We start from the raw sequence: 23331 nt of genomic DNA on the forward strand, positions 1-23331 counted from the left end.
AAACATGTCCATATCTTGAACGACATTATTTTCAATGCTGACGTATTTTTACGATCATCGAAATACATTTTTTAGTTTTATTTTTAAATAATTGATTAGTTTTTAATTAAATAAATACAATGAATTATTAAGCTTATAATATTTTTGTTTTTTATTATCATTAATTTCTTATGGTTAATATTTTTCACATAGTGCCTCGTAAAAAATGAAGAAAAAAGTGCTCAGATTATTGCAATAATATAAGTATTTTTCTTTTTTAAATATAATAGTGTAATGTTAATTGATTATTATAAAATAATAATTATTTAATATATAGAGACAAAAATAATCACAAAAAATTAACACAATAGTTATTTAAAATATAATAAAATTTAAAAATAGATTTAAATTTATTTTACGATTTATGTTATTTATTATTATTATATCTATTTTGATAACACAAATTTTTAATCGATTGAAGAATGTGGGGTAGACACTCAGAGCAAAATAGTCTCACTCTTAGAAAATTTTTCAAATGAGAACTGATAATAATTATCATTTTTAAAAAATAAAAAATTTCACATTTTAATTACAGCCCTATTCTTTTTTTTTCAACAGCATTAAATTTTTTTGAAAATTAATTTTTTCTTAGTGTCTACTTTACCCCAAATATTCCTCTTATTAAAGTAATAATTAACTGTCATTAATTAATTAATTTAAATGACACTTTATAATATTTCTATCAAGAAAAAAAAAATTTATCTTATTATTATTTTTTATCTATCACCATAAATATTTTTAAATCAACAAATATAATCACAAAAAAATAATAAACAATACCATTATAAAATAATATTATTAGTGCCTTACGTATACGTATCACAATATTTTTTTCGGTCGTTTTAAAACGTTGCCGAGTTTCGAAACTCACGTATTCCCCGAGCGCAAAAAGACAATAATTTTTTTTTTTTGTTTCCTTATATTTTTTTTCTTATTTAATTTTTAATTACAAATAACAAGCTAATATACTCGTTACTACGACTATTGAATTTTTGATAAAAATAAATAATAATAATTTAAATTATTATTTATTTTTATTTTAAATTTAATTATACTTTTTAGTATAAAAGTTGATTTGTTATTCAGCTCTTGGTACATTCATTGATTTTAATTTTTTTTTTACATTCAAAACAAATAAATTGAATGAAAATTTAATTATCAAAGAAATATTCTTTTTATATAATTAATTTAATTTTGATATAAATTTACTTTTTGTTTTTATAATAAAAAAGCTTTTTAAATTTTTATTTCTTTTTGTAGTTTTAAATTATTTAATAATCTTTCAGTTAAAAAATCCATTTGTAATATATTATTTTTATTATTTATATTGTTTTTTAATTTATATTCATTTTTATTATAACTTTGTAATTTTTTATATTTACTTTTATCAATACTTATTGCTTTATTATAAGGAAATATAATTGGTACAATATTATCAATATTATCTTTTATTGATTTTTTATAATGTGAACTTGATAATTTGTCATTTTTATGAATATTATTTTTCATATTATTAATATAACGTTGTAATAACGATGAATTGATTTCACTGTCTTTTATTAATTCTTTTTCTAATTGATTATGTTTATGGTTGTGTCGATGCTTTGATTTGTAATTATTATTGATTAATTTATCATCTAATAAAATTGATCTAACAAATAATTTATTTTTTGTTTTTTCATTTTTTTCATTATCATAGCTCAATATTATCTGAAAAAAATATTCATTTATTTATTTTTAATTGTTTTTCATTGACTCTTTGATTGCCTAAATTTATTTTTCATTTAAAAACTCACGTTAGTTGGATTTGCTGTTTGAAATTTTCCAAAACTCTCAATTATTTTTGGAAAAATAAGTGGTGCTTCTTGTGTATCATCAGATTTATTATTTTCAATTATAAATGGAAATATAATATGAACTTCAACAGCTGGATTTGTCAAGTCTTTTTTCGTACAGCTTGGATGTTTAAATGGTAATCTTAAATTGAAAATAAATATAGAAATAATTTTGATTAATTTATACTTTTTTTTAACCTGGAGTAGTTACTATTTAATTAAGTGAGTAATAAAAATAAAAAAACAATTGTCTATTTATTTTTACATCATGAAAAGGTAAAAATAAAAATAACAATAATAATATCAATGATAATAATAAATTTACCTTGATGGTCTGCAGCCCTCGAGTCGGTAAATAATGGTTTCACTACCAAAACTCTCAACTGGATTTTTCAGTAAATATTTTTCTGCTCTCATTCGTTCGTGATTCGTTTTCACATTGTCATTATTCATACTTGAAAATAAATTTAAAAAAACAAATCATTAATTAAAAATTATAAAAATAGCAATCAATTAAATAAATACCTTGTAAAATTGCATTTTGGTAAATCAGATCTAGCATCAAGACAAATGTAAGGCTGATTTTTATCACCAATTGCATTATCAATTCTTAAAAAAATTGCAAAAATACCCAGCAAAATATAACTCATGATTTTTCAACGTTAAACTTTTTAACTTATCAATGACAATCCTGACAGTCAAACTTCAGTATCTGCAATAAAATAAATCACCATATTATCACTTTGTAAATCTTCAAAAACATATGTAAAATAAAACGAAAATAAAAAAAAAAAAATACATTTTAACTTAGATATAAAAGTTAAAATATGAAAGAAAAAATAATTCTACCTAATAAAATTATTAATTAGAAAGAAAAATAAATATATATAATAAAAATTAATTTTCTAATCAATTGATAAAATTATATTGAGAGTGCTTGAACATGATGATCGAAAGCTCACTGATGACTGAGTGTCTTGTGTCCCTAGCTAGCCCTTAAAAAGCCTAGCAGATATTATACATGATGTGTGTTTTTTGCCCCACCCTCACACACCATATCACCAAGCAAACATGATCACAACTTGTCGAGAGAGACAACACATTCACCAGTTTTCTCTCCTGAATAAAAAAACATTTTTTTTTCATTTAATTTCCATATTATCATCATAAATTCAAATGTATAACCAAATTTATATGTTCAACTTATTAATTTTTTAAATAATCATATTAAAAAAATTTTTTTTATTAATCGAAATACTTAAAATTCATAATAAACACTTGTGTTTTTATTTTATATACTAAAAAAGCTGTAAAAAAAATATTTACACTATTTTTTTTTTGTAAATAGTTTTAAGTAAATATTAAAATTGTAAAAATTAAAAAAAAACATGGAAAATTTAGCTCATTTATTGCTATAATGATAAAGATTTTTAAGGGTTTTTAATTAATTTTTTTATCATTTAAATATTGAGTCAATGAATCACATGTTTTTGATAAACTTTGTACCTTAAGATAAAATTAGATTCTATTTATGGAATTTCTTTAAATAGAAATTTTATTTTTTTATAAATTTTATCATAATAATTTTTTTTAAATATTAACATGTTAATTTTCTTCCTTTAATCCTGAATAAAGATGCAAACTCGTTTTGGCATTCTTGAATAAAACGACCGCAAGGCGACCTTTACACGAAGGCCGTAGAAAAACGATGACAGTAAATAAATTGTAAAAAAAAAAAAATATGAAAAAAGAAAAGTAGAAAAAAGAAATTTATAAAAATTTAAAGAATAAAAAAAATGTTGTTTGGTGTTTTATATCTGACTGGGGGATATTTTTCGAATAACAAAATCAGTCTAGCACTGATAGCAAAAACACTGTGATTATAACAACGTGGCGCTAGATGATAAAGAGCTTTTTCATATATTAATATATTAATAATTTACATTAATAAAAATATTGATTTATTCAATATTATATATCAATATTTATTAATTAAAATAATCACACTACATATTGTCACAATTTAAATAACAACACTGAGAGAAATTTTAACTAAAAATTAAAACCCATGTTGAATAGAAATTACTATACTGCTTTGTAATTTTTGTTTTATTTCTGGGATTGGCCGCGAGAGATGATATTCTACAATAAAATTATGTAAAATGTCACACAATGTCAAAAAGTTGTTATGTTACTTCAAGTCTCTGTACATCGTTATATATTGCAGATAGACATGGGGTTGAGTGGAGTTAATTATTGAGAATTTAATTCTAAACAATTTATAAAGAATTACTTTTTTTGATTAATGTCTTAGATAATGAGTTATGAGTTAATTAAAATAAAGCACATACATGTTTTGTGGAAACGATAAAAAATATTATAAGTTCGAATAAAAAATACTGAACAATTTAATAAATATTCTAATATATATAATAAAATTTATCATGTACACATATAAAAGTTAGCATAGACTTAAATATTTTTTACTATATCGCTTTGTAAAAATTCTGGTTGTGAGGCGAAATAATACAAAGATGGCCGACTGATTGAACAAATGATTGAATTGTCATGTAATTTCAAGCATTTCTACAGCCTTATCTGTTGAAGCTAGGTATGGGGTTAAGCGAGGTTTATTGTTGGTAATTTATTTCTGAACAATTTATCAAAATGAATTTTTCTATTTATCAATTAGTTTTCGAGTTTTGAGCGTGTAGAGAAAGAAAAAATGTTGCCGGGAATTGATTGCCGTTCTCCGTGAATCTAGCACAAACTGCCGAACTTAGCACAAAATGTCAACTTTTAAAATTTATAATAAAATATAGTAAATTCTAAAACCGGTAGTGGGTAAATTCTCAGTCTGCTAGTTTACTTGTGAGTATCGTGAATTTAGTCATTTTAAAGAAATTAAATAAATTATGTAATTTTTATGGATTAGTGTTGTATATAGTCAATGGCCAAATTTTTTACATAACTTTATTGTAAAAATTATTTATCAATATACGAATAATCCTTACAAATAATCGGAGGAACGCAGTTTTTACTATTCGCTTTGTAATTTTTTCTTATACGTTTGTAATTTTTAGTTAAAATTTCTCTCAGTGAAACATTGCTAAATTAGAGCAAATAAAAATAGTCTTGTTTATCAATATGGAAAATTCATGAGAAATTGTTTACCTCGTAATTGAACCGGTTGCTCATGCAATAAAAATTATCAATCTATATTTAGTTACAAATAAAATGGTTAATCAAAATAAATAAATTACATATAATTAATTTTATTTAAAAAAAATAAAATGACTCTATCAATATATTTATAAACAAATATTTTCTAATAATTTTTGTCGATAATTAAAATCACGTGTTAAATATCAAAAAAAAAAAAAAATATAAATTTTAAAATTAATAAATACATTATAATTTATAAATAAATATTTTTAAATTTATTGACAATTTATTAAATCATTTTAAAAAAAACAAAAAATAATTATTAAAAATTTTTATCTGGCAGAGTAATTATAAAAAATAAATTGAGTAAAAACAAATTATTATTATCATGTAGACTTACAAAACTTTGAGGCAGTTTTTCAATCGATGGATTTTTTTTTTTGAACACCTTGATCAACCACTGATATTTTGGCAATCATCCAAAAGATCTACCTTCTTTAATCAGCTTGTTTTAAACTTAAAACTCCAAATGTTATTTTATTTATTTATTTTTAAATATAAACTAATTGTTTTAATGTTGTCTCGTTGCTTTCTATTCAACTTCTGCAGCTTGTACCAACCACTGTACTCGTATATGTTAATTTAATTTTTTAATTTATTTTTTATACATTTTGTTTATCTTGATAATTTTTATATTTTACAACATTCAAGAATATAACACACAAAATCGATCGTGAAACTTGAGTCCAGCACAATATGCATCTATACTGCAGAGGGTATTCAATAGTATTATTTTATTTTTTTACATTCATGTATAGTCTATAAAAAAAAAAGCCCTTCTCAACTCTCGTTTTTGCAAGTATTATTTTCGTGTCTGGGAGGGTAAGTTTATGTTGAAGCTAATGAAAGCTAGGGCCACATGAAAGCCACGTTTGATTCACGTGCAAGTAAAACACTTACTTCCTTATATAATTTAATTTTTTATTTTTTACAATTACAGTTTATTATTTATTTAAAAAAATATATATTTTTTTTTTTTAAATAATTTTAATGAGTCGTCACCACGCACAGCTTACTTTGTAAAAATCATAAAAATAAATTATAAATAATTTAATTTTGCATCGTTACTTTTTGTATACAAAGTTTATAATTTTTTATAATTTTTTTATACTTTTTATTGTATAGAAAATTTCATGTCGTTGACAATAATTATATGTTAATTTTTTTTTAACAAAATTTAAATTTTCTCTTAAATTATAAATTATAATTTAATTTTTATATTTATAATTTAACAATCACGGAGTGCACAACCACTGCTTACTATAGTCTCAAACTATAATAACACATAGCTGGATTAACCGAGCATTTATATATTCTCTTCTGACATATTGGCAGAAGTGTGGGTCGTTTTACTTGTACTCATCGGTTTTACCAACTCGTATTGAATCATTTGCAATAACTAAATTTATTTATTATATATACTGTTATAATAATTTTAAAACACTTAGTATTGATAAATTAATTTTTATTTTATCAAAAAGGTCAATTGTTATTATAATTAACTATTCAAATTTTTAAAAACACAATTATATTTTTTTTTTTTATCTTATTTACTCGTTGACTGATTTATTATTTTTTTTTTTTTCATCATCAATTACCAAATTGATAAAATAATAAAATTCAATTTTGATTTTATAAATTGTTTTTTTTAATTTTAATAAAGCGATACGGAAATTACTCAATGTCTGGAATTTTTTTATCATAAGTATAAAAAAGGAAACAAGATTGAAATTATTGATTTCATTTACATAAGAATTCATGTGGGTTTAATTGTTACGTATTTTATATATGTGTGTATTTGTTTTTTGTCGGTGTCAGTTTAGATCATTTAAAATAATCTCGACAGTCGACTGCGAACGATAACCCCAGTGCCAAAGATAACCCATGTGGGTCTCAAATCTAAAACATGCGATCTATGATTTTTTTTTTTTTTATATAAAAATGCCATTTTTTTTTTTTTAATTTTTTATCTTAACAAGTGTTTATTATTACGATATTTATTTTAAAATTTTTTTAAAGAATTTAACATGTTTTTTTTTTTTTATGCTGAATGATAAACTTGATTGAGATTGATTTTGCTTTTTATATGATAGCTAGATGATGATGATGATGATGATGATGCTTTTCTCATTGACTTTCTACATTATTTTTCTTTTCTTTTCTATGTAAATTAATTACTGAATATTCTCCTAGTTTAATCACTCACAAATAATTTAAAACAAAGAAATAAAAATGTTTAAAATGCAATTGATAATAATTATTGTCAGGAAGTAAATTGATGTAATCAACATAAGAGAGGAAATAAAGATTATGATGGAGAAATTATAAATTGAAAAATAAATAAAGTGTAACTAGATAACAATAGATTGGTTAACCCAGAGACCCCATATGGGCACGTCGACCTATTATTCTGTTGTATCTATTACGATCACTGATTGTCCACGTGCTACTATCATTAGCTATTATTCTATAGATGATATTACAATGTATTATTCCAACTTGAATGTTGAATCAAACAGCACACATGTTATTTCTCTTATCATTTCATGTTAATATATTTTTTATATCAACGATTATTATCAATGTCTGTTTTATTTTATTTATTATTATAATCAAATATACTTTGTACTTATAAACAAGTACCACGTGTCAATTTAACTGTAATTAGCACAAGATATTAAATTAATAAAAAAAAAAAAAATATAATAAATAAATGTTATCATGTTTTTTATTTTATTTTAAATTCAAGTGCAAGTTTGAGAAATATTTTAAAAGGTCAATCTAATTTCTATGTTATCTTTGTTTCACAATAATTTTGATTAAATAATAATTTTATACTTTTTTATCAAGAATATTTTTAATACATGAATTTTCAAAATTAATTTTATCTTTTTTAATTGTGAAAAAAATTGTTTTTTTTTTTATTTTAAATAATGAGGGCAAATAATAATAATTAATTTGTGAATATATGTATAGTAACCTTGATTATTAATTTTCTTTTTTTTTTTTTAATAGCTTTTTAACCTTTGTTGATAATCTTCGACATTAAAAATAAAATATTAAAAAATACAGGATTTATTTAGTTTTATATCTTTTTTTTTTTTTTACATTTCTCGTTCACGTGAAAGATTTTTTTTTCGACAGATTAAAATTAATTACCTATGTCTGTGTGTTATAATATTTTTAATTAATAAAATAAAAAATATTTTTAAACAAAAAAAAAAAAAGCTAATTATGTTTTTTAATTAGAATAATATTTTTTGTTTACAAAAATAATTATTGTTTATTTAAAAAAGAAAATACTTTCATTTTATTTTATATAAATACAAAACAACAACAAATTTTTTTATTTGTTTAAAAGTTTTTTTTGCATATATATTTATCTACCCTATGCACAGTATTTATTTTCGAAATAAATAAAAAATTTATATCTCCAGCACGATAACAATTAACTCATATCGAAAAACCGAAAAAAAAAAAAAAAAGAAAAGATAAAGAAATAAATACAAATAAGTTCAAAACGAGTACAAGTAAATAAATGTATACGAGTATGTTCAAAGTGCCATCCAACACTCAAATAAAATAAAAAATCGTGTGCAAAAATTAAATGTATCTTGGCAAAGTAACAACATTCGAGTTTGATCCATTTGCATTTGTATCAATACATATATATACACAATACGTGAAGTTTTCATCAAACAAATATTTGTCAGTTTCATGTTTGTGTGTTGCTTGACTACTCCAAAGTTTTCATCATCAGTTTGTTAAAAAGTGATCTACAGTAACGAGTACATAAGAACTAAAATCTACTTTTATAAATCTAATTAATAAATAAAACCTTGGTAATTAAATAGAAAATATACAAATTAAAAAAATATAGATTTAGTGAAAGGTAAAAAATAAAAAACATTCAGGAGAGACTATCACCTAGATAGAAAAAAAATTGACGATTAGTTTTCATTCAGTGCTTGTGTGACAAACGACGTATCAATATGAAGGACATTAAATCTCAGGTTTGTTTATTATTTTTATTTATTTAATAAAAAAAAATATAATTTATTTATATACATTGTTATTAAATAAAAAAAATATATTTAAATTATTCGATGGTTAATGTCGTTTCGAAACAATGAGCTTTTTTTTCGATTTTATTTCTATTGTCTAAGACGTGTATTATCCAACTTGCAAATAACAATTTATTTAATTTTTATTTATTTTTTATTAACATGAAATTTGGTGACAAGACTGGATGATCCTACGTCATCATCGAGAATGAGGAAATACTATATATTTATTTACTCATTCACGAATTTCATTCTATTTTAAAATACATTACAAATAATTTTTTTTATAACTTGTTGTTTTTTTTTTTCAAATTAAATATCATTTCATTGATGCTTTTTTATTATTTAAAAAAAAATCATCAAATATTTATTGATAAAACAAAAATACTTAAACATTATTCTTATTTTGTAATTTTTAAATATTAAATAGAAATTTGAAAAATAAAAATATACTGAATATGGAAATTTAAGAAAGTAAAAATATATTTAAATTTAAAAAATATTCAAATAAAATTGATGAGTCATATTTATATTTTTATTTATTTTTTTTTTTTATTAACAAGGAATCAACTTTTAATCCCGCTTTTTTTCTCTTGACTAAAAATAGCCCACATGTTGACCAAATTATATCAATTATTTATCTAAAAAAAAAAAAGGAGAAAAAAACAAGAAATATAAACAAGCATACAAAGTATGTAATGCCCATGAATTTAATGAAATTTATTAATTTATTTGAAATAAGAAAAATAAAAAAAAGGAACCAAGTATGCATTTATATATCTCCACCACCTTAAACCTACCCACAATTCAAACCACATTATTATTATAAATTTTTAAACTCATAATTATTATTTATTATTATTTATAAATATCTCGATTTCTCCATACATGTATTAAAATTATAAAACCCACATGTTTATTTTTAGTAACATTTTATCATTACACCGTTTATTATTAAACTTCATTTAATTTATACAAAAAAAATGAAAGAAAAAATATAAAAAAAAAAAAAACATTACTCGTATATAAATATATATTTATTTTTGCATAAAATTTGTGTATATTTTATTTATTATTTTATTTTTAAATATATATTTATTTATATTACAAGACTGGGTTTGTTTTTGTTGTATTTGGCCCCATGGTGATTGAGCTCAAGACTTGTTTGGTAACGGCGAATTAATACATTCACCTGAGAGAGGTGCGTGAGGTAAGCCACGATGGTATGTCGCTGATTAAAATATAAATAAATAATAAAACAACATGTTTATCGGTTGTGTAAAACCAATGGTAGGGGTAACTATGTTTGGGCGGGTTTCATTGAACCTGAGACTGACCAACTCATCCCGGAAGGGTAGAGGATAAATATAGATGACCTTTCATGATAAATTCTTTCCTCTTTTTTTTTTTTTTTTTATTTTACAAGATTTATTTTTGTATTATAAACTATTTTTTATTTATAAAAATAAATCATTATATAATTTAATTATATTTAATTAAAAAATTATTTTAAATAATATATTGGGCTTATTATCAAATTTAATCATAAATGTTATTATAAATTTTATAATTATCTTTTGAATATGAATATTTTGATGAGTATGTGTGGCAACATAACTTTATTGCAAAACAACATTAAACAAAGTTAACTCAAGTTAAACTAAGCTCGACCCTCATTGAAGTAAGGGAACAAAAAAAAAAAATAATAATATGAGAATTTGGGTTTTTAAGTCAACGTTGTTTGAAGTGTTGCCAAATAATTTTCAATTGTTTTATTAACACTATGATAAACTTAATGACAAAAGTTTTTTAATATTTTTTACAGATTAAAAACAATGGCTATGTTGTACTGGAAAATTATTTTACATCTGATGAAGTTGATGAGCTTAAAAAATGTGGTGAAGAATTGACAAATAATTTACCACCAGAAAATGAAAGAAAAATATTTAGCACAGTTGATAGATCACAGGTAAAAAAAAAATAGAATATATTTTTAGTATATTAAATTTATTTATTTATTTATTTTTAGAGTAAAGAGATGTATTTTATTGATTCGGCAAATAAAATAAGTTATTTTTTTGAAAAAGATGCACTTGAAGAAAATGGAAAGCTCAAAGTTGATCCACGAGTTGCTTTAAATAAGGTAAATCGGCTCAATATATTTAAATTGAATATAATATCTTCAAGATGATATTATTATTTACTTAAATTTTGTATCATTATTTTTATTTATTGTCATGTTTATTATTATTTTAGGTTGGACATGCACTTGGCTGGCTTCATCCAACATTCAAGCAAATAACATTTGACGAAAGAATAAAAGAAGTTGCATTTCAATTGGATTTTCAAGAGCCAGCACTTTGTCAATCCATGTATATTTATAAAAATCCTGGTATTGGATCAGAAGGTATAAATAATATGAACATAAATTATAAAGATCAAAGTAATCTTAAAATGCATATGCTTTAAAAAACAATTTCATAAATTTTCAGTAAGTGTTCATCAAGATGCAACATATCTTTATACCGAGCCACAAAAGTTGTTGGGTTTTTGGATAGCTCTAGATGATGCAACACTTGACAATGGTTGTCTTTGGATTGCACCAGGATCTCATAAGAGTGGTGTTCATAGAAGATACATACGAAATAAAGATCCAAATTCAAAAGATTTAATTGTTTTTGATAAATCACAACCGTGCTATTCGGCTGATAGTTTTATAGCTGTACCAGTTAAAAAAGGATCATGTGTTATACTTGATGGACAAGTTGTTCATTATTCAAAACCAAATAAATCTGATGCATCACGACATGCATATACTTTTCATATTATCGAAACAAAACATGTTACATATTCTAAAGATAATTGGCTACAACCACCAAGTGCTGGTTTTCCTCTTATTTATCGTAATTAATTATTTAATAAAAAGAAAAAAAAATATATTCTACCTCTGTTTTTTTTTTTTCTAAATTAAATAATTAACAATTTTTTTTTCATCATTTATTTATAACAAACTTTTTTTTTATATATATTATGAGTTGATAATATATGTTGTTAACAATTATATTTTTTTTTTTTCTTCAAAGTGATAAATAAAAATGTTAAGAAAAATTAAAAAATAAGAAAAATTATATACGTATTATTTTGTGATTTCTTTTTTTTAGTAATAAAAATAAATAAATATTTTATCGATCGGCTTACATTTTATTTATCACATTTTATTTGTTACTTGTTATTCTAGTCTTTTTTTTTGTTTTCTTAATTTTCTATTAGTATTTTTAGTGTTTTTTTTCATTAGTAAATTTATTAAATAATACTCACTTGCATTTGTAACTTGGCATACGTGAAAAATGTAAGCTCAAATCAGATAATTGTTTGATACCAGCACGTAAATTTTTTTCTCTTCTTGTAAGACAACAGTAGACATCAAGAGGTGTTATAACATCATTATTACCTTCAAGTGCAATTGAATAAAATGATTCAAGTGCATGATAAAGTGACATTACTGAATTATGAGCTGGATTAAGTCCCTTGACATCCTCCAATGCTGTTCCAAGTATATGAAGAAGCCGGACAATTTGTGCAGCAACTTCTGGCTGACGATATCGTATTTCAACTGGTGATAATGGGGGATTTAATTGTTGATATGGTATTGAACATGGCATTTCCATATTTTCACAAGCAGCACCACTAAAAAACAATAATGTAAATTACTACCTTTTCTTTTTTATTTTACACCTAAACAATTTATATTAATTTTTATTTATCAACTTACCAAATATCACGTGCATATTGATAAACTTTTTCAAAATGTTGAAACGCAGCATTAGCACGATTTTCAGCTTTATCTTCATCTTTTTCATATCCAATTTCTTCAATTAATATTTGTTGATTAATTTTTGCACAAGCATCTTTACATTTATCTCTTATTTCATCAATTTTTTTTGATATATTTATAAGAAAATTTGGATATTTTTTTTCTTGAAGACACTGCATTAATTTCCATACAAGTTCAATAAAATATTCAACATCATTTAACTTTTTACATTCTAATTTTGTAACAATATCATAAAGTTCTTTTATTATATTTTCACCTTTACGTATAAATGATTCATTAACAGCAGCAATCCAATGTTTAATTGCACATTTTAATACAGTATTTATTGTCCATGGTGGTTTTATTAAAACATATTTTTCCCAATGATGATTATATAAATTTTTCAATTCATTTGTAACAATAACTGTTAAAAATTCAGTTAATATTTCTTGTATTTCATCATATATTTCACCAGCAAGTATTAGTTCTTTTTGTATAGCTGTTATTGTAACATCAAGTCTTTCATTATAAGAATTATTTAAACTTGCTGATAATAATGATTCATCTTGTGCATCACAAATATTAATATAATCAATTTTTTCTAATGGATCATTTTTACCAAGTGTAACAATATCATGTATCATTGCTTTATTACAAAGATTTTTATCATATGATAATAGAACAACACAATTATTTTTTTCACGTATTTGTAAACATGTTTGTAGTATTTCATCATCTGGACAACTTGTTGAAAATTTTTGACGATTATTAGCAACGTCATTTGGTGTTTGACCAAGTATACGTGGATGTTTATGTGAAAAATGTTTATTAAGAAAACTAACAGCTTGTCTTGCTTTATATTTAAGTGTTTCACTACGTGTATTTTTTTTATCATCTTTAATATAATCCAACTCACGTAATACTGTCCATGGTACAACGACAATTGGACGTCCATAATTACGAAATTCAGCATCACGTGCACTAGTTATTGTTGATAAACTTGATAAATAAACATTTGTATCAATAACAATATAAAGTTTCTTTTCATGTAAGTTATTTGTTGTACCATCTGTTAAATCAAGTGAATTTTCAATTATATCATTCATATGAATATCCGTTTCTTCAGTACCCAATTCATTTCTAACAGCTTCAACTTCAGTTATTATTTCTTCATCTTCAACTGGTTCCCAATCCATTTTTTCATAATATATATCTGGTGATTCAACAATTGTTTCTAACTTTGGATCCATTGAACCACTTGCTTGTAAATTATCTTCATCATATTTTGATGCTTTTTTTAATTGTAATTCTTTTCGTGATTCATTCTGCTGATTTTTTGCTTGTTCTCTTATACGTTGTAGACCATTTTTTTCAACACTTGCTGGTTTTGTGTTCATTATTTTTTCATGATCTTTTAATTTTATACTGTCTTTTGATTTTTCAGCAGCATCAGTTGTATCCATTTCATTAATTTCTTCATTTAAACTTTTTCTTAATCTTTTTAATCTATCATTTGCTTTAGTTTTTTTTTCTACTTGTGGTAAACTTTTTCTTGTTATTTTTGTATTATTTATTGGATAATTTTTTTCAGTTTCTTCATCATCATCTGAATCATCACGTGGTCTTTTTAATGCAGTTTTTTTAGATGTTTCAGTTGTCTCGGAATTTTTATCAGGTGATTTGTTAATAATTGGAAGTAATGATCTTGATCTTAACCTTGTTGTTCGTTGATTATTTTCAGGTTCAGGTATGGTTTTTTTAATTGATGGAGATTCAACTGGAACAACTGTTTGTTTTTTATTATTTTTAATTTGTAGTGATCTTCTTGCATCAAGTTTTTCTTGCATTAATTTCATTTGTGGTGTTAATGATTGTCTTGAATTATTTTTAATTATCTTTTCATCATTTTTTTCCAAGACTTTATCAATTTTTTTGTCATTCGTTTTTAGATCCATGGTTATTTTACTTTTTTTCATTGGATTTTTTGTTGTTTTTGATTGTTTTTCTGCTAATTTTTTACGTAGTGCAATCATTTGTGGTGTATCATTTGATTTTTTGTTAACAGTTTCATCAACTGATGATGATGATGATGACAGTTGACGTTTTGCTCGTAATTTTGGACGATTTGGAGTACTTGTTGTTACAAGTGGTGGAGATGATGGTGGTTCAGTATCTTCATCATCTTCATTTACATGCTAAAAATAATATTTTATTAGAAATCACAAATTTAATTTCGTAACAACATATTGTACATTATTACTACAACTAACCTCATCATCAGCAGCTTTATTTGGATTAACCCAGGTTGTTTTGTGTGTTTTAACATTAAAATAGTAAACATGATCTGGATAATTTTTGGATTGCTTAACAATCCAATTTTCAGGTAATTTTGCTTTATCCATTGTTCATCTATTTAAAGAAAAATAAAATTTATTTTTATTTACAAACACTTGGTTCTTGGTACACTTGAAAGTTTTTTACTATAAAAAAATATATGAATAATTTGTAAACAATTTTTAATCAAAAATAAACAATATTATCTATGAATCACACATGTTTTCATATATTTTTTTTCACTTGTTATTGTTAATTAGCTCATTCGTAATTTTAGAAAGAACCTTAACCTCTTTTTTTTTTATCCAACGGTCAAAGAAAGGCAAACTTTCATGAAACCTTCATTTTAAAAATGGCGTGTTTATAAAATAATTGCGCGATAATTTAAAAATAAAAATTAACAATAAATAAAATGTTTAACAATAATGTACTTTTATTCATAAAAATAACTTTATTCTTCTTTCACATTTACTCTTCTTTTTTCCATACAATTATTACTTTTTTTTTTTTATTGAATATATGTTATTTAACAATGAAATAAAATGTATTTATTAATAATAATAATTAAATTATTATTAAACTCAAGTATGTACTTGTGTGCACATTACAATTGAAACAAAAAAATTAATAAATAAACCTATTGATTAATTATTATCATAACTACAATCAATATACAGTTATTTTAATTTCAACTTTTTTTTTTTTTGTTCAATTACTTATTTGGTACCACAGATATCATTTTTATTAATTAAATACTAAACAATATAACGGAATAATGTCTCAATTGCATCAACGCACTTTTTTTTAAATTTATTTATTTATTAATTACTCTAAAAACTAAGGAAATACGAAAAGACAAAGAAAAAAAAAATGATCAATCTTTAAATATTTATGATTTTATCACAAATTATTAAATTCTCACGACTGAATAATTATAAACTAGTTACATCCACACTTCAAAATACTCTTAAATTCTCCAAAAAAAAAACACAAAAATTTAAATAAAAAAAGAAATAATAAACAAAAGGCGAAATAAAAAAAAAATAATGGAAATGTGTTGCTTTTTTTTTCTAAATGACTATAGAAAAAATTTAACTAATCAGGAATAAAAAATGATATTATAATAATGTAAATTATTTTCCTAAAAAGTTATTGAGTCTTATTGTTTCAAAGTAAAAAAAAATTAATCATAATCATATGATGCCTCGCGTTTATTAATGAGACTATCACGTTCTTCATGATCCATGGTAATTTCAGAAGTTGTTGGTCGAATAATTCTCGTGACTTTTCCAAGTCCCTCAGTGATTCCATTTCCACCGGATAGACTGGAAAATATACTGAAGTCGTAATATTAAAATAAAATGTATTGATAATCAAAATGAAATTGTTTAAATAATAATAAATTAATGATAAAAATTAATATAATAATTATAGTAACATACACAACATCCATTTCGTCGTCATCATCATTCAGAGGTAAATCATCATTGACAGTGAAATATGGATTTGCTGATGCTGGACGGAATTTATATCCAGTGAGGGCAAAAAATATATAAGTAGCTGTTTCACGGAACAGTTCATCAAGCCATTCATACTGGAATGGTACAGTCATCTAAAAAAAAAACAAAGCAATCAAATATCATGCGAATCTCAAGTGTATAAAATTGACGAAATTATTAACTTACTTTTAATAAGTATACAATAATTCTAGTGAAATAAATATAACAGACAATCATTATATAAAAATGTCTGAATAATTTAAGTTTTTGAAGATTAATTGCAGCTTTTCCATCGGTATTTGCTGATTCTTGAAGATGCCTGATGCTCCATGCAACAGGAAATAATATAGCACCACAACAAAGTAGATCAACAAGAATAAATACATCTTTCCAAGTTTTATATTCAATGTCACCTTCTTCACTCTCTTCAATAATTATTTCAACAACATTAGCAAGTACCTATATAGCAGATTATAATTATTAATTAATCAGAAAATTTATTTATTTAATTGTTTATCTTTTACCTGAAGTGGTATGACAATCATAAATATTTTTTTATCTTTATCAGCTAGTATGTGTTTTATAAAATCCCAACCAGTTCCAACGAGAACAATTGTTATAAATAATACAGCTCCTTTTAATAAATGTGTTATATAATACAAAATAGCCCATGCAGCAACATGTTCACCTTTTGTTTGAATGTAATGAAAATTGATTCCATGAAATAATAGTGATAATGATTTTAGGAAGACCAATACAGCCATTAAATAATGTATTTTAAATACTGGATGTCTGAAATTGTAAATAGTTTTTATTAATAACATAAAGTATAATTAAAAATAAAGTAATGTTTTATTTTACTTACTGGCTTTTTTTTAATACATAAATCCAGGTACAACCAGATGTAAAAAATAATATTGACATCATAAAATACAATGATGGAAGTGGCATTTCACCAGCACTCAGAAAATTAAGACCATTTCTTTCTTGTATATTCATCTGTAATTGTTAATATTTTTAATAATACTTAAAATAAATAAATAAATGGATTTTTGTAAAATTAAACTCACAGTAAAGTCAATGTAAGTTGGATCTTCATAATTATAATTAGGACAACTATGGAAAAATAAATTGTAAAGACCAACTTCATCTTCATTATCAACATACATGTGAAATGTTGTGTTGAAATATTTTACATTATTAATTGTTTTGACATCAATTGGTAAATTAATATTTGAGCAAATGTCTTGCTCTTCATTTACATCTTGCTCTCCTTTTACATCTTGCTCTCCATTTACATCTTGCTCTCCATTAACATCTTGCATTTCTACAAAAAAAAAAAGAAAATTAATTATATAAATAAATCAACTCATTACCAAAATGACATTTAACATTTTTCTTTAATAAAATCACAGAAATATCTGATGTCTTTTAGTCGTTATTTATAATATCGAGGACAGTAAATGTATTTTTGGTTTATGATGAAATAAAATTCCAATGTAAATATCAAATTAAATCATGATCAATTATTATCATAAAGCTAAAAAAAATATATTTTAATTATCTGGTATTTAACTATGCATCGAAAAAAAATACAAGCTAATAAAAATATTACTTTTTATCTAATCAAACTTGTTGACAACAAAACACAAAAAAAAAAAACTATCAACAAAATTTTTTATTGTAAATTAAATAGAACATTGACTGATTGATGAATAAAATTAATTATTAGCTAAGCTATTAATTGATAAAATTATAAAACTATTTATTGATAAAATAAAAATGATAAAAAAATATATAGATTGCATGAATTTAATAGCTGGATAATTTAAAATATGTTTAAAATAAATACAAGTGCATAGACATCCACCTGTTGGCTCAACAAAATGCACACCCGGTTGTTAATTCTATAAATAAAAACTGGATTACCCCGGAAATAACAAAAATATATATTTGAAATAATTTTATAAATTTAGCATCAATGTAACACATGGTGCAATGATCTTGTAATAATTTTCTTTCATCATTTTAAGTTATTTAATTATTCATTGTGTGTTTATAAACAACAGAACTTTTTTCCTCAGTCACGATTGAAATATTTTAATATAATTTTAACTACGTACGTAGCAAGTACATTGCCTCTAATTTGTTTTTATTATTAATACAAGTTGCTAGGTCATTTTGCTGCACTTGGAGTAATGCCAATAGATGCTTTAGTTGCTTATATTCATGTCATTCCAAAAGGATGAAGGACACCACAAATATGTATTCATATTTATTCAAGAAATTATTTGACAAAACTTACCATGAGAATCAGTGTCTCTTTTATTTTTTAATGCCAATGATGAGTTATTTATTTGTGATGATCTCTTTGCTCTGTAACTCGTCAGTATTGGCATTTTTGAATAAATATGTACTGATTTAATATTTTGACTGCAATTGACTCTCATTCTGAAATAATAAATTGTTAATTTAAAAAATTGTTTATTCATTTTTTCTTTATCGTTAAATTAAAAATAATAATTACAGGTTTTTTTTAAAATCCATTGTTAGATAGATAACTGAGCTCTCATCCATTGAGTCTACTAAAAAATCATATTTTGGATCTGGTATATCATTTAGTAGACATTTTTCTTGATGACGATCCAAATATGGATTCATTGCATCGCTGAGTGTTCGATCTAAACTAAATCCATACTAAAAAATAAATATTCAAGATTATTTTTATAAATATGCATGACATTATTTATCAAGCTATCATTGTACAAATACAATCGAAATAATAATTAAAGAAAAAACTGTTGAAATATTTCGAAAGCATCATGATGAAAATAAGAAGAAAAAAATTGACTAATCAATAGTTGAAATACTTACAACAGCATTTTCATCAAAATTGCTCATTCTGAAATTGGTCATGTTGACAGATAGCAATCCTCCTTGATAAAATCCAAATGTTGTCAATGCAATGTACCTCCTGCTATCACCCTACAATCAATAAAAAATAATTATAAACAAATATAAAACTAACTGACAATTGTCTCGCCATTTTAAATAAAAAATAAATAATTATTTAAATAACAAAATAATTAAAATTAAAATGCAACATAACTGACCTGTATCTCGAGTTCGTGTATCCGAGCATTGACATTGCTGATGACGATGATCAGGACCACCAGGAGTCCAATCACCTTGTTAATCATTTTTGATCAATCCTTTATTATTTTTCTGATTATTTAAAATTTTGTATTAACGGGATAATTAAGTCTTGATTGAAACGTCACAAATCAGCCACATCACTTGATGAAATAATATCACAACACAATTGTGTTTATATGAGAGACCAAATTAAAAGAAAAAAAAAAAACAGTCTCGATAATCATTGATACATGAAATTAAACTGGGATATGCGTGCTTCGTTGGTGTCGTGGAAACGACGTATAACAAAATTGTTATTGTTATTTTATTTATAATAAAAAAAAAATAGTTATTAAGTTTTTTTTTTTTTTTAGATAAAATCAATAAGTAAATTTTTTATTTTGATTATTTTCATTTCTTAATGTTGAGTGAAGATTCTTGACTGTACAACTATCCTTGTCTATAAAAAAATATTATTTGCATGATTTTTATTAGATTATAATGTTCAAGATGACCGTATTGTTGCGGAAGCGCTAGTGGGTCACTCAAGGAGCGAAAGGGGTGGAAAGGGGTCAAGAGGGATTTGTCAATTGTTTACAATTATTTAGCTATTGATAATTGTTGCAAACCAGGACATATCCTAGGAAAATTTTGCAAACAGTAGCTTTAAATAATTTTTTTAAATGCAATTGTTATTAATTATCAAAAAATATTTTCAAGTCGGTAATACAGATTTTTAGAGGATCGACAAGATGTACTTATTTATTTATTTATAAACAATAATAATGATAATTAGAAATAAACAGTAAATACTTAATATTGTTAATTGAACTGTTTATAATAACAGAATTTTTATTTGACTAAAAATTAATAAAGAAACAATTTATTTTTATAAATAAATCCATAAGAAGTTAGGTAATTTTATGCTCCAGCTGAAGCTCCAGTTTTTCTGTTGTGTTTTTCAATTTCCCACCATCTAAAAAACAACAATTGTTTATTTATATTAATAATTTGTAATTATTTAATTAATTAAATATATAACACACGTAATGATTAGAATAAACTTACTCTGGTTCACGAAGACGTTGGACTCGCCAAATGACCAATCCAATGAACAGTGGAATTGTTGGTAATCCAATTGTACGTGTTATCATGTTGATGATTTAATCCTAGACAATTAACACACAATTATATTATAAAACAACATAAACACAATCGAATAAATTAATTTAATTGTTGAATAATAACTCACTCAGCTGTTGTGTCAAATATTTTCTTCAAGAGACAACTTTGGACAACTTGTTATTGTGAAACACAGTGGAAATTGGAATCTGAAATTCACGACGTTCCCTTGTGTTGGAAAATGGAATCAGACTGAATAAAAATGGCGCATGACACGAAAACAAAAAAAAACATTTAAAAGTTCAATAATCATTTTATTAATTTATTTATATTATTGCAAATATACACTCATTTTTTTAAAGCTTATAAATTTCAACTAGAGTAATTTTATATACATTATTAATCACCAGATATAAATTCAAAATTTATTATAATTAATTTTAGAAAAATATGCAAAATTTTATTTATACAACTTGACAAAATTGTTTATCGTTTTTTGTATTACTATTATTAAATTGTCAAATATCTTTTTTCAATTCATTAGTACTATTTTGTGAATTTAAATTTCGTGAATTAGGACTTGATGTAGTTGTCATAGATATTTCAAGGTCACTTTTTTGATTAACTATTTGAAGTTGTTTATTTTTAACTAATGTACCACCAGTGTATCCTAAAAAAATGAATGATAATTAGACTTTATATAATTGAAGAAGGTGAAAAATTTATTTACCTAAAAGACCACAAGCAATGGCAGTTAATCCACCGAGTTTGATACCAGCTAACAAACCAACTGGTCCACCAAGACAGCTACCAATAAAAGCAGCAGCAAGTGGATATGCTGCAACTTTATATCTCGATGCTTGTTCAAGACTTTTATTTCCTTCTTGAACATTTAATTGAGCTCCTTCAACTGAATTTTCAACACGATCAACATGTTCCTTTTGTTCCTACAAAGAAATACATTTTTAAAAATTATCAACACACTTTGTTCTTCCATTTTATCATGTGAAAATATTATTCATACGTATATTATTTTGTTAAAATCAATAAAGAGTTGATGTAATTGTTGGAGATCATTTTGTAGTGATTCCCAGGCATGAAGACATGCCTCTTGTCTTTTAACATCTTCATCTTGATCCTGCAATTGTAAAAAACGTTGATCTATAGGATCAAGCTCTTCCTCATCTTCAATTGTCGGTTTAACAATTTTTTTTGGTGGATCAAATTGAATTTCTAAAATAAATTTTAATCTATCAAGTTCAACAATTCGTTTTGATTCAAATAAAAAAGAAACCTCAGTTTAAAAATACCTAAATACTCTTTGATTGCACTGATTGTACTGTTTCTTGATTTTATTGTCAATTGGTCAAATTTTTCAATATCAGAGTGCTCAACTTGACCTCTCAATGTGTCCATTTCATGCAGTAATTGCTCCAATTGTTTGACAAGTCTAGATGCATTTATTTGTTCACGTTGGACCTTGTCCCAGTCTCTTGCTGCCTGAAACTTTAATTAAAAAAAATTTATAAATAAAGCTCTAAATGTTAATTAACGTTATTATTTATTTGTCATTATCTACCTTCTTTATGTTATTTTTGTGTCTTCTGAGAAGATCAAGATGATGTGGTATAGCAACATCATTAAATTTACTTATTGGTATTTCTAGTCTCTTAATAGGTTGTTTCATCGAGAGGCTTTCCATCGACATTGTAATTTGTTTATCTTTTTAATTTTAATAAAACAATTATTTTTAGATTTTAATCAATTGTATTTTACAATTTCCCCCTTTTTTTTTATTTAATAATACACACACTTTTTCTTTGTTTGGGGGCTTTTTTATTATAAATAAATTTTATCTAAATGTAAACAAAAACTTGGTTGGTTAATTTATCAATAAATAATGAACTTGATATTAAAGTTCATGACTTAATATTCTGAAATACAAAATCAGCTGTGAAAAATTTATTACAGTTTATTAAATACTATTAAAAAATTTATTAACTTTTTACTAATGTTAAAAAAAATGTAAATAATAATATTACGTTTTGACAGTGAAGGTTGTTTTTTTTTATACACTGACATCTGTGATGATTAAACTCGATCAGTTTAATTATTACACACACTGATGACGCCACTTGTACCTTTTTAAAATCATTTTAATGTTTTTTAAATTAATACAAGTTGTAGTTTTAATTATTTTATTGTTCATTCCTCACAGGGTCTATAATCAAAATCAATTTACAAATTTAAAAAATATTTTTCGA

The 23331-nt window shown here is 23.6% G+C and overlaps 5 protein-coding genes across 9 annotated transcripts; 1 reads left to right on the top strand and 4 right to left on the bottom strand.

The window, feature by feature from the left end:
* Nucleotides 1-775: 775 nt before the first annotated feature.
* Nucleotides 776-12592, bottom strand: LOC122856709. 3 transcript variants are annotated; one of them, XM_044158489.1, is made up of 5 exons: nucleotides 12482-12592; nucleotides 2400-2586; nucleotides 2200-2328; nucleotides 1836-2016; nucleotides 776-1749 (listed from the first exon to the last, which is right to left on the bottom strand). In XM_044158489.1, exons 2-5 carry the CDS (start codon nucleotides 2522-2524, stop codon nucleotides 1276-1278), a joined length of 909 nt encoding a protein of 302 aa, XP_044014424.1. In that variant the 5' UTR covers nucleotides 2525-2586; nucleotides 12482-12592; the 3' UTR covers nucleotides 776-1275. The 3 variants fall into 3 exon arrangements, with proteins under 3 accessions (XP_044014424.1, XP_044014423.1, XP_044014422.1); XM_044158488.1 differs by lacking the exon at nucleotides 12482-12592 and adding an exon at nucleotides 5440-6516; XM_044158487.1 differs by lacking the exon at nucleotides 12482-12592 and adding an exon at nucleotides 2724-3003.
* Nucleotides 8651-12357, top strand: LOC122856710 (phytanoyl-CoA dioxygenase). 2 transcript variants are annotated; one of them, XM_044158490.1, is made up of 5 exons: nucleotides 8651-9112; nucleotides 10989-11132; nucleotides 11193-11306; nucleotides 11420-11570; nucleotides 11656-12357. In XM_044158490.1, exons 1-5 carry the CDS (start codon nucleotides 9092-9094, stop codon nucleotides 12072-12074), a joined length of 849 nt encoding a protein of 282 aa, XP_044014425.1. In that variant the 5' UTR covers nucleotides 8651-9091; the 3' UTR covers nucleotides 12075-12357. The 2 variants fall into 2 exon arrangements, with proteins under 2 accessions (XP_044014425.1, XP_044014427.1); XM_044158492.1 differs by lacking the exon at nucleotides 8651-9112 and adding an exon at nucleotides 10245-10386 and having other exon boundaries at nucleotides 11656-12348.
* LOC122856708 (transcriptional protein SWT1) lies at nucleotides 12445-15581 on the bottom strand. The gene is made up of 3 exons (XM_044158486.1): nucleotides 15248-15581; nucleotides 12936-15172; nucleotides 12445-12850 (listed from the first exon to the last, which is right to left on the bottom strand). The coding sequence occupies exons 1-3, from the start codon at nucleotides 15377-15379 to the stop codon at nucleotides 12478-12480; spliced, it is 2742 nt and encodes a 913-aa protein (XP_044014421.1). The 5' UTR covers nucleotides 15380-15581; the 3' UTR covers nucleotides 12445-12477.
* A 158-nt stretch (nucleotides 15582-15739) lies between these two features.
* Nucleotides 15740-20447, bottom strand: LOC122856711 (protein GPR107). Of its 2 annotated transcripts, none has more exons than XM_044158494.1 (10): nucleotides 19924-20447; nucleotides 19685-19795; nucleotides 19338-19507; nucleotides 19116-19261; nucleotides 17881-18137; nucleotides 17676-17809; nucleotides 17335-17602; nucleotides 16997-17269; nucleotides 16754-16923; nucleotides 15740-16636 (listed from the first exon to the last, which is right to left on the bottom strand). In XM_044158494.1, the coding sequence occupies exons 1-10, from the start codon at nucleotides 20008-20010 to the stop codon at nucleotides 16495-16497; spliced, it is 1758 nt and encodes a 585-aa protein (XP_044014429.1). In that variant the 5' UTR covers nucleotides 20011-20447; the 3' UTR covers nucleotides 15740-16494. The 2 variants fall into 2 exon arrangements, with proteins under 2 accessions (XP_044014429.1, XP_044014428.1); XM_044158493.1 differs by having other exon boundaries at nucleotides 15740-16648; nucleotides 19924-20443.
* Nucleotides 20448-21501: 1054 nt separating this feature from the next.
* Nucleotides 21502-23076, bottom strand: LOC122856712 (syntaxin-17). The gene is made up of 5 exons (XM_044158495.1): nucleotides 22647-23076; nucleotides 22378-22573; nucleotides 22092-22300; nucleotides 21798-22014; nucleotides 21502-21737 (listed from the first exon to the last, which is right to left on the bottom strand). The coding sequence occupies exons 1-5, from the start codon at nucleotides 22773-22775 to the stop codon at nucleotides 21586-21588; spliced, it is 903 nt and encodes a 300-aa protein (XP_044014430.1). The 5' UTR covers nucleotides 22776-23076; the 3' UTR covers nucleotides 21502-21585.
* Nucleotides 23077-23331: the final 255 nt, after the last annotated feature.

This window comes from Aphidius gifuensis, linkage group LG5, assembly GCF_014905175.1.
Source record: "Aphidius gifuensis isolate YNYX2018 linkage group LG5, ASM1490517v1, whole genome shotgun sequence".
Classification (NCBI taxonomy): domain Eukaryota; kingdom Metazoa; phylum Arthropoda; class Insecta; order Hymenoptera; family Braconidae; genus Aphidius; species Aphidius gifuensis.

Coding starts and splice junctions, on each gene's coding strand:
- LOC122856709 (XM_044158489.1), bottom strand. CDS start 2,524: ATGAGTTATATTTTGCTGGGTATTTTTGCAATTTTTTTAAGAATTGAT. Junction 2,329..2,399: donor CCAAAATGCAATTTTACAAG/GTATTTATTTAA, acceptor TTTATTTTCAAG/TATGAATAATGACAATGTGA. Junction 2,017..2,199: donor GAGGGCTGCAGACCATCAAG/GTAAATTTATTA, acceptor TTTCAATTTAAG/ATTACCATTTAAACATCCAA.
- LOC122856710 (XM_044158490.1), top strand. CDS start 9,092: ATGAAGGACATTAAATCTCAG. Junction 11,307..11,419: donor CACGAGTTGCTTTAAATAAG/GTAAATCGGCTC, acceptor TTATTATTTTAG/GTTGGACATGCACTTGGCTG. Junction 11,571..11,655: donor TCCTGGTATTGGATCAGAAG/GTATAAATAATA, acceptor ATAAATTTTCAG/TAAGTGTTCATCAAGATGCA.
- LOC122856708 (XM_044158486.1), bottom strand. CDS start 15,379: ATGGATAAAGCAAAATTACCTGAAAATTGGATTGTTAAGCAATCCAAA. Junction 15,173..15,247: donor ATAAAGCTGCTGATGATGAG/GTTAGTTGTAGT, acceptor TATTATTTTTAG/CATGTAAATGAAGATGATGA. Junction 12,851..12,935: donor CAATATGCACGTGATATTTG/GTAAGTTGATAA, acceptor ATTGTTTTTTAG/TGGTGCTGCTTGTGAAAATA.
- LOC122856711 (XM_044158493.1), bottom strand. CDS start 20,010: ATGATTAACAAGGTGATTGGACTCCTGGTGGTCCTGATCATCGTCATC. Junction 18,138..19,115: donor AAGAGACACTGATTCTCATG/GTAAGTTTTGTC, acceptor TTTTTTTTGTAG/AAATGCAAGATGTTAATGGA. Junction 16,924..16,996: donor TTATTGTATACTTATTAAAA/GTAAGTTAATAA, acceptor TTTTTTTTTTAG/ATGACTGTACCATTCCAGTA.
- LOC122856712 (XM_044158495.1), bottom strand. CDS start 22,775: ATGTCGATGGAAAGCCTCTCGATGAAACAACCTATTAAGAGACTAGAA. Junction 22,574..22,646: donor ACAAAAATAACATAAAGAAG/GTAGATAATGAC, acceptor TTTTAATTAAAG/TTTCAGGCAGCAAGAGACTG. Junction 21,738..21,797: donor CATTGCTTGTGGTCTTTTAG/GTAAATAAATTT, acceptor TCATTTTTTTAG/GATACACTGGTGGTACATTA.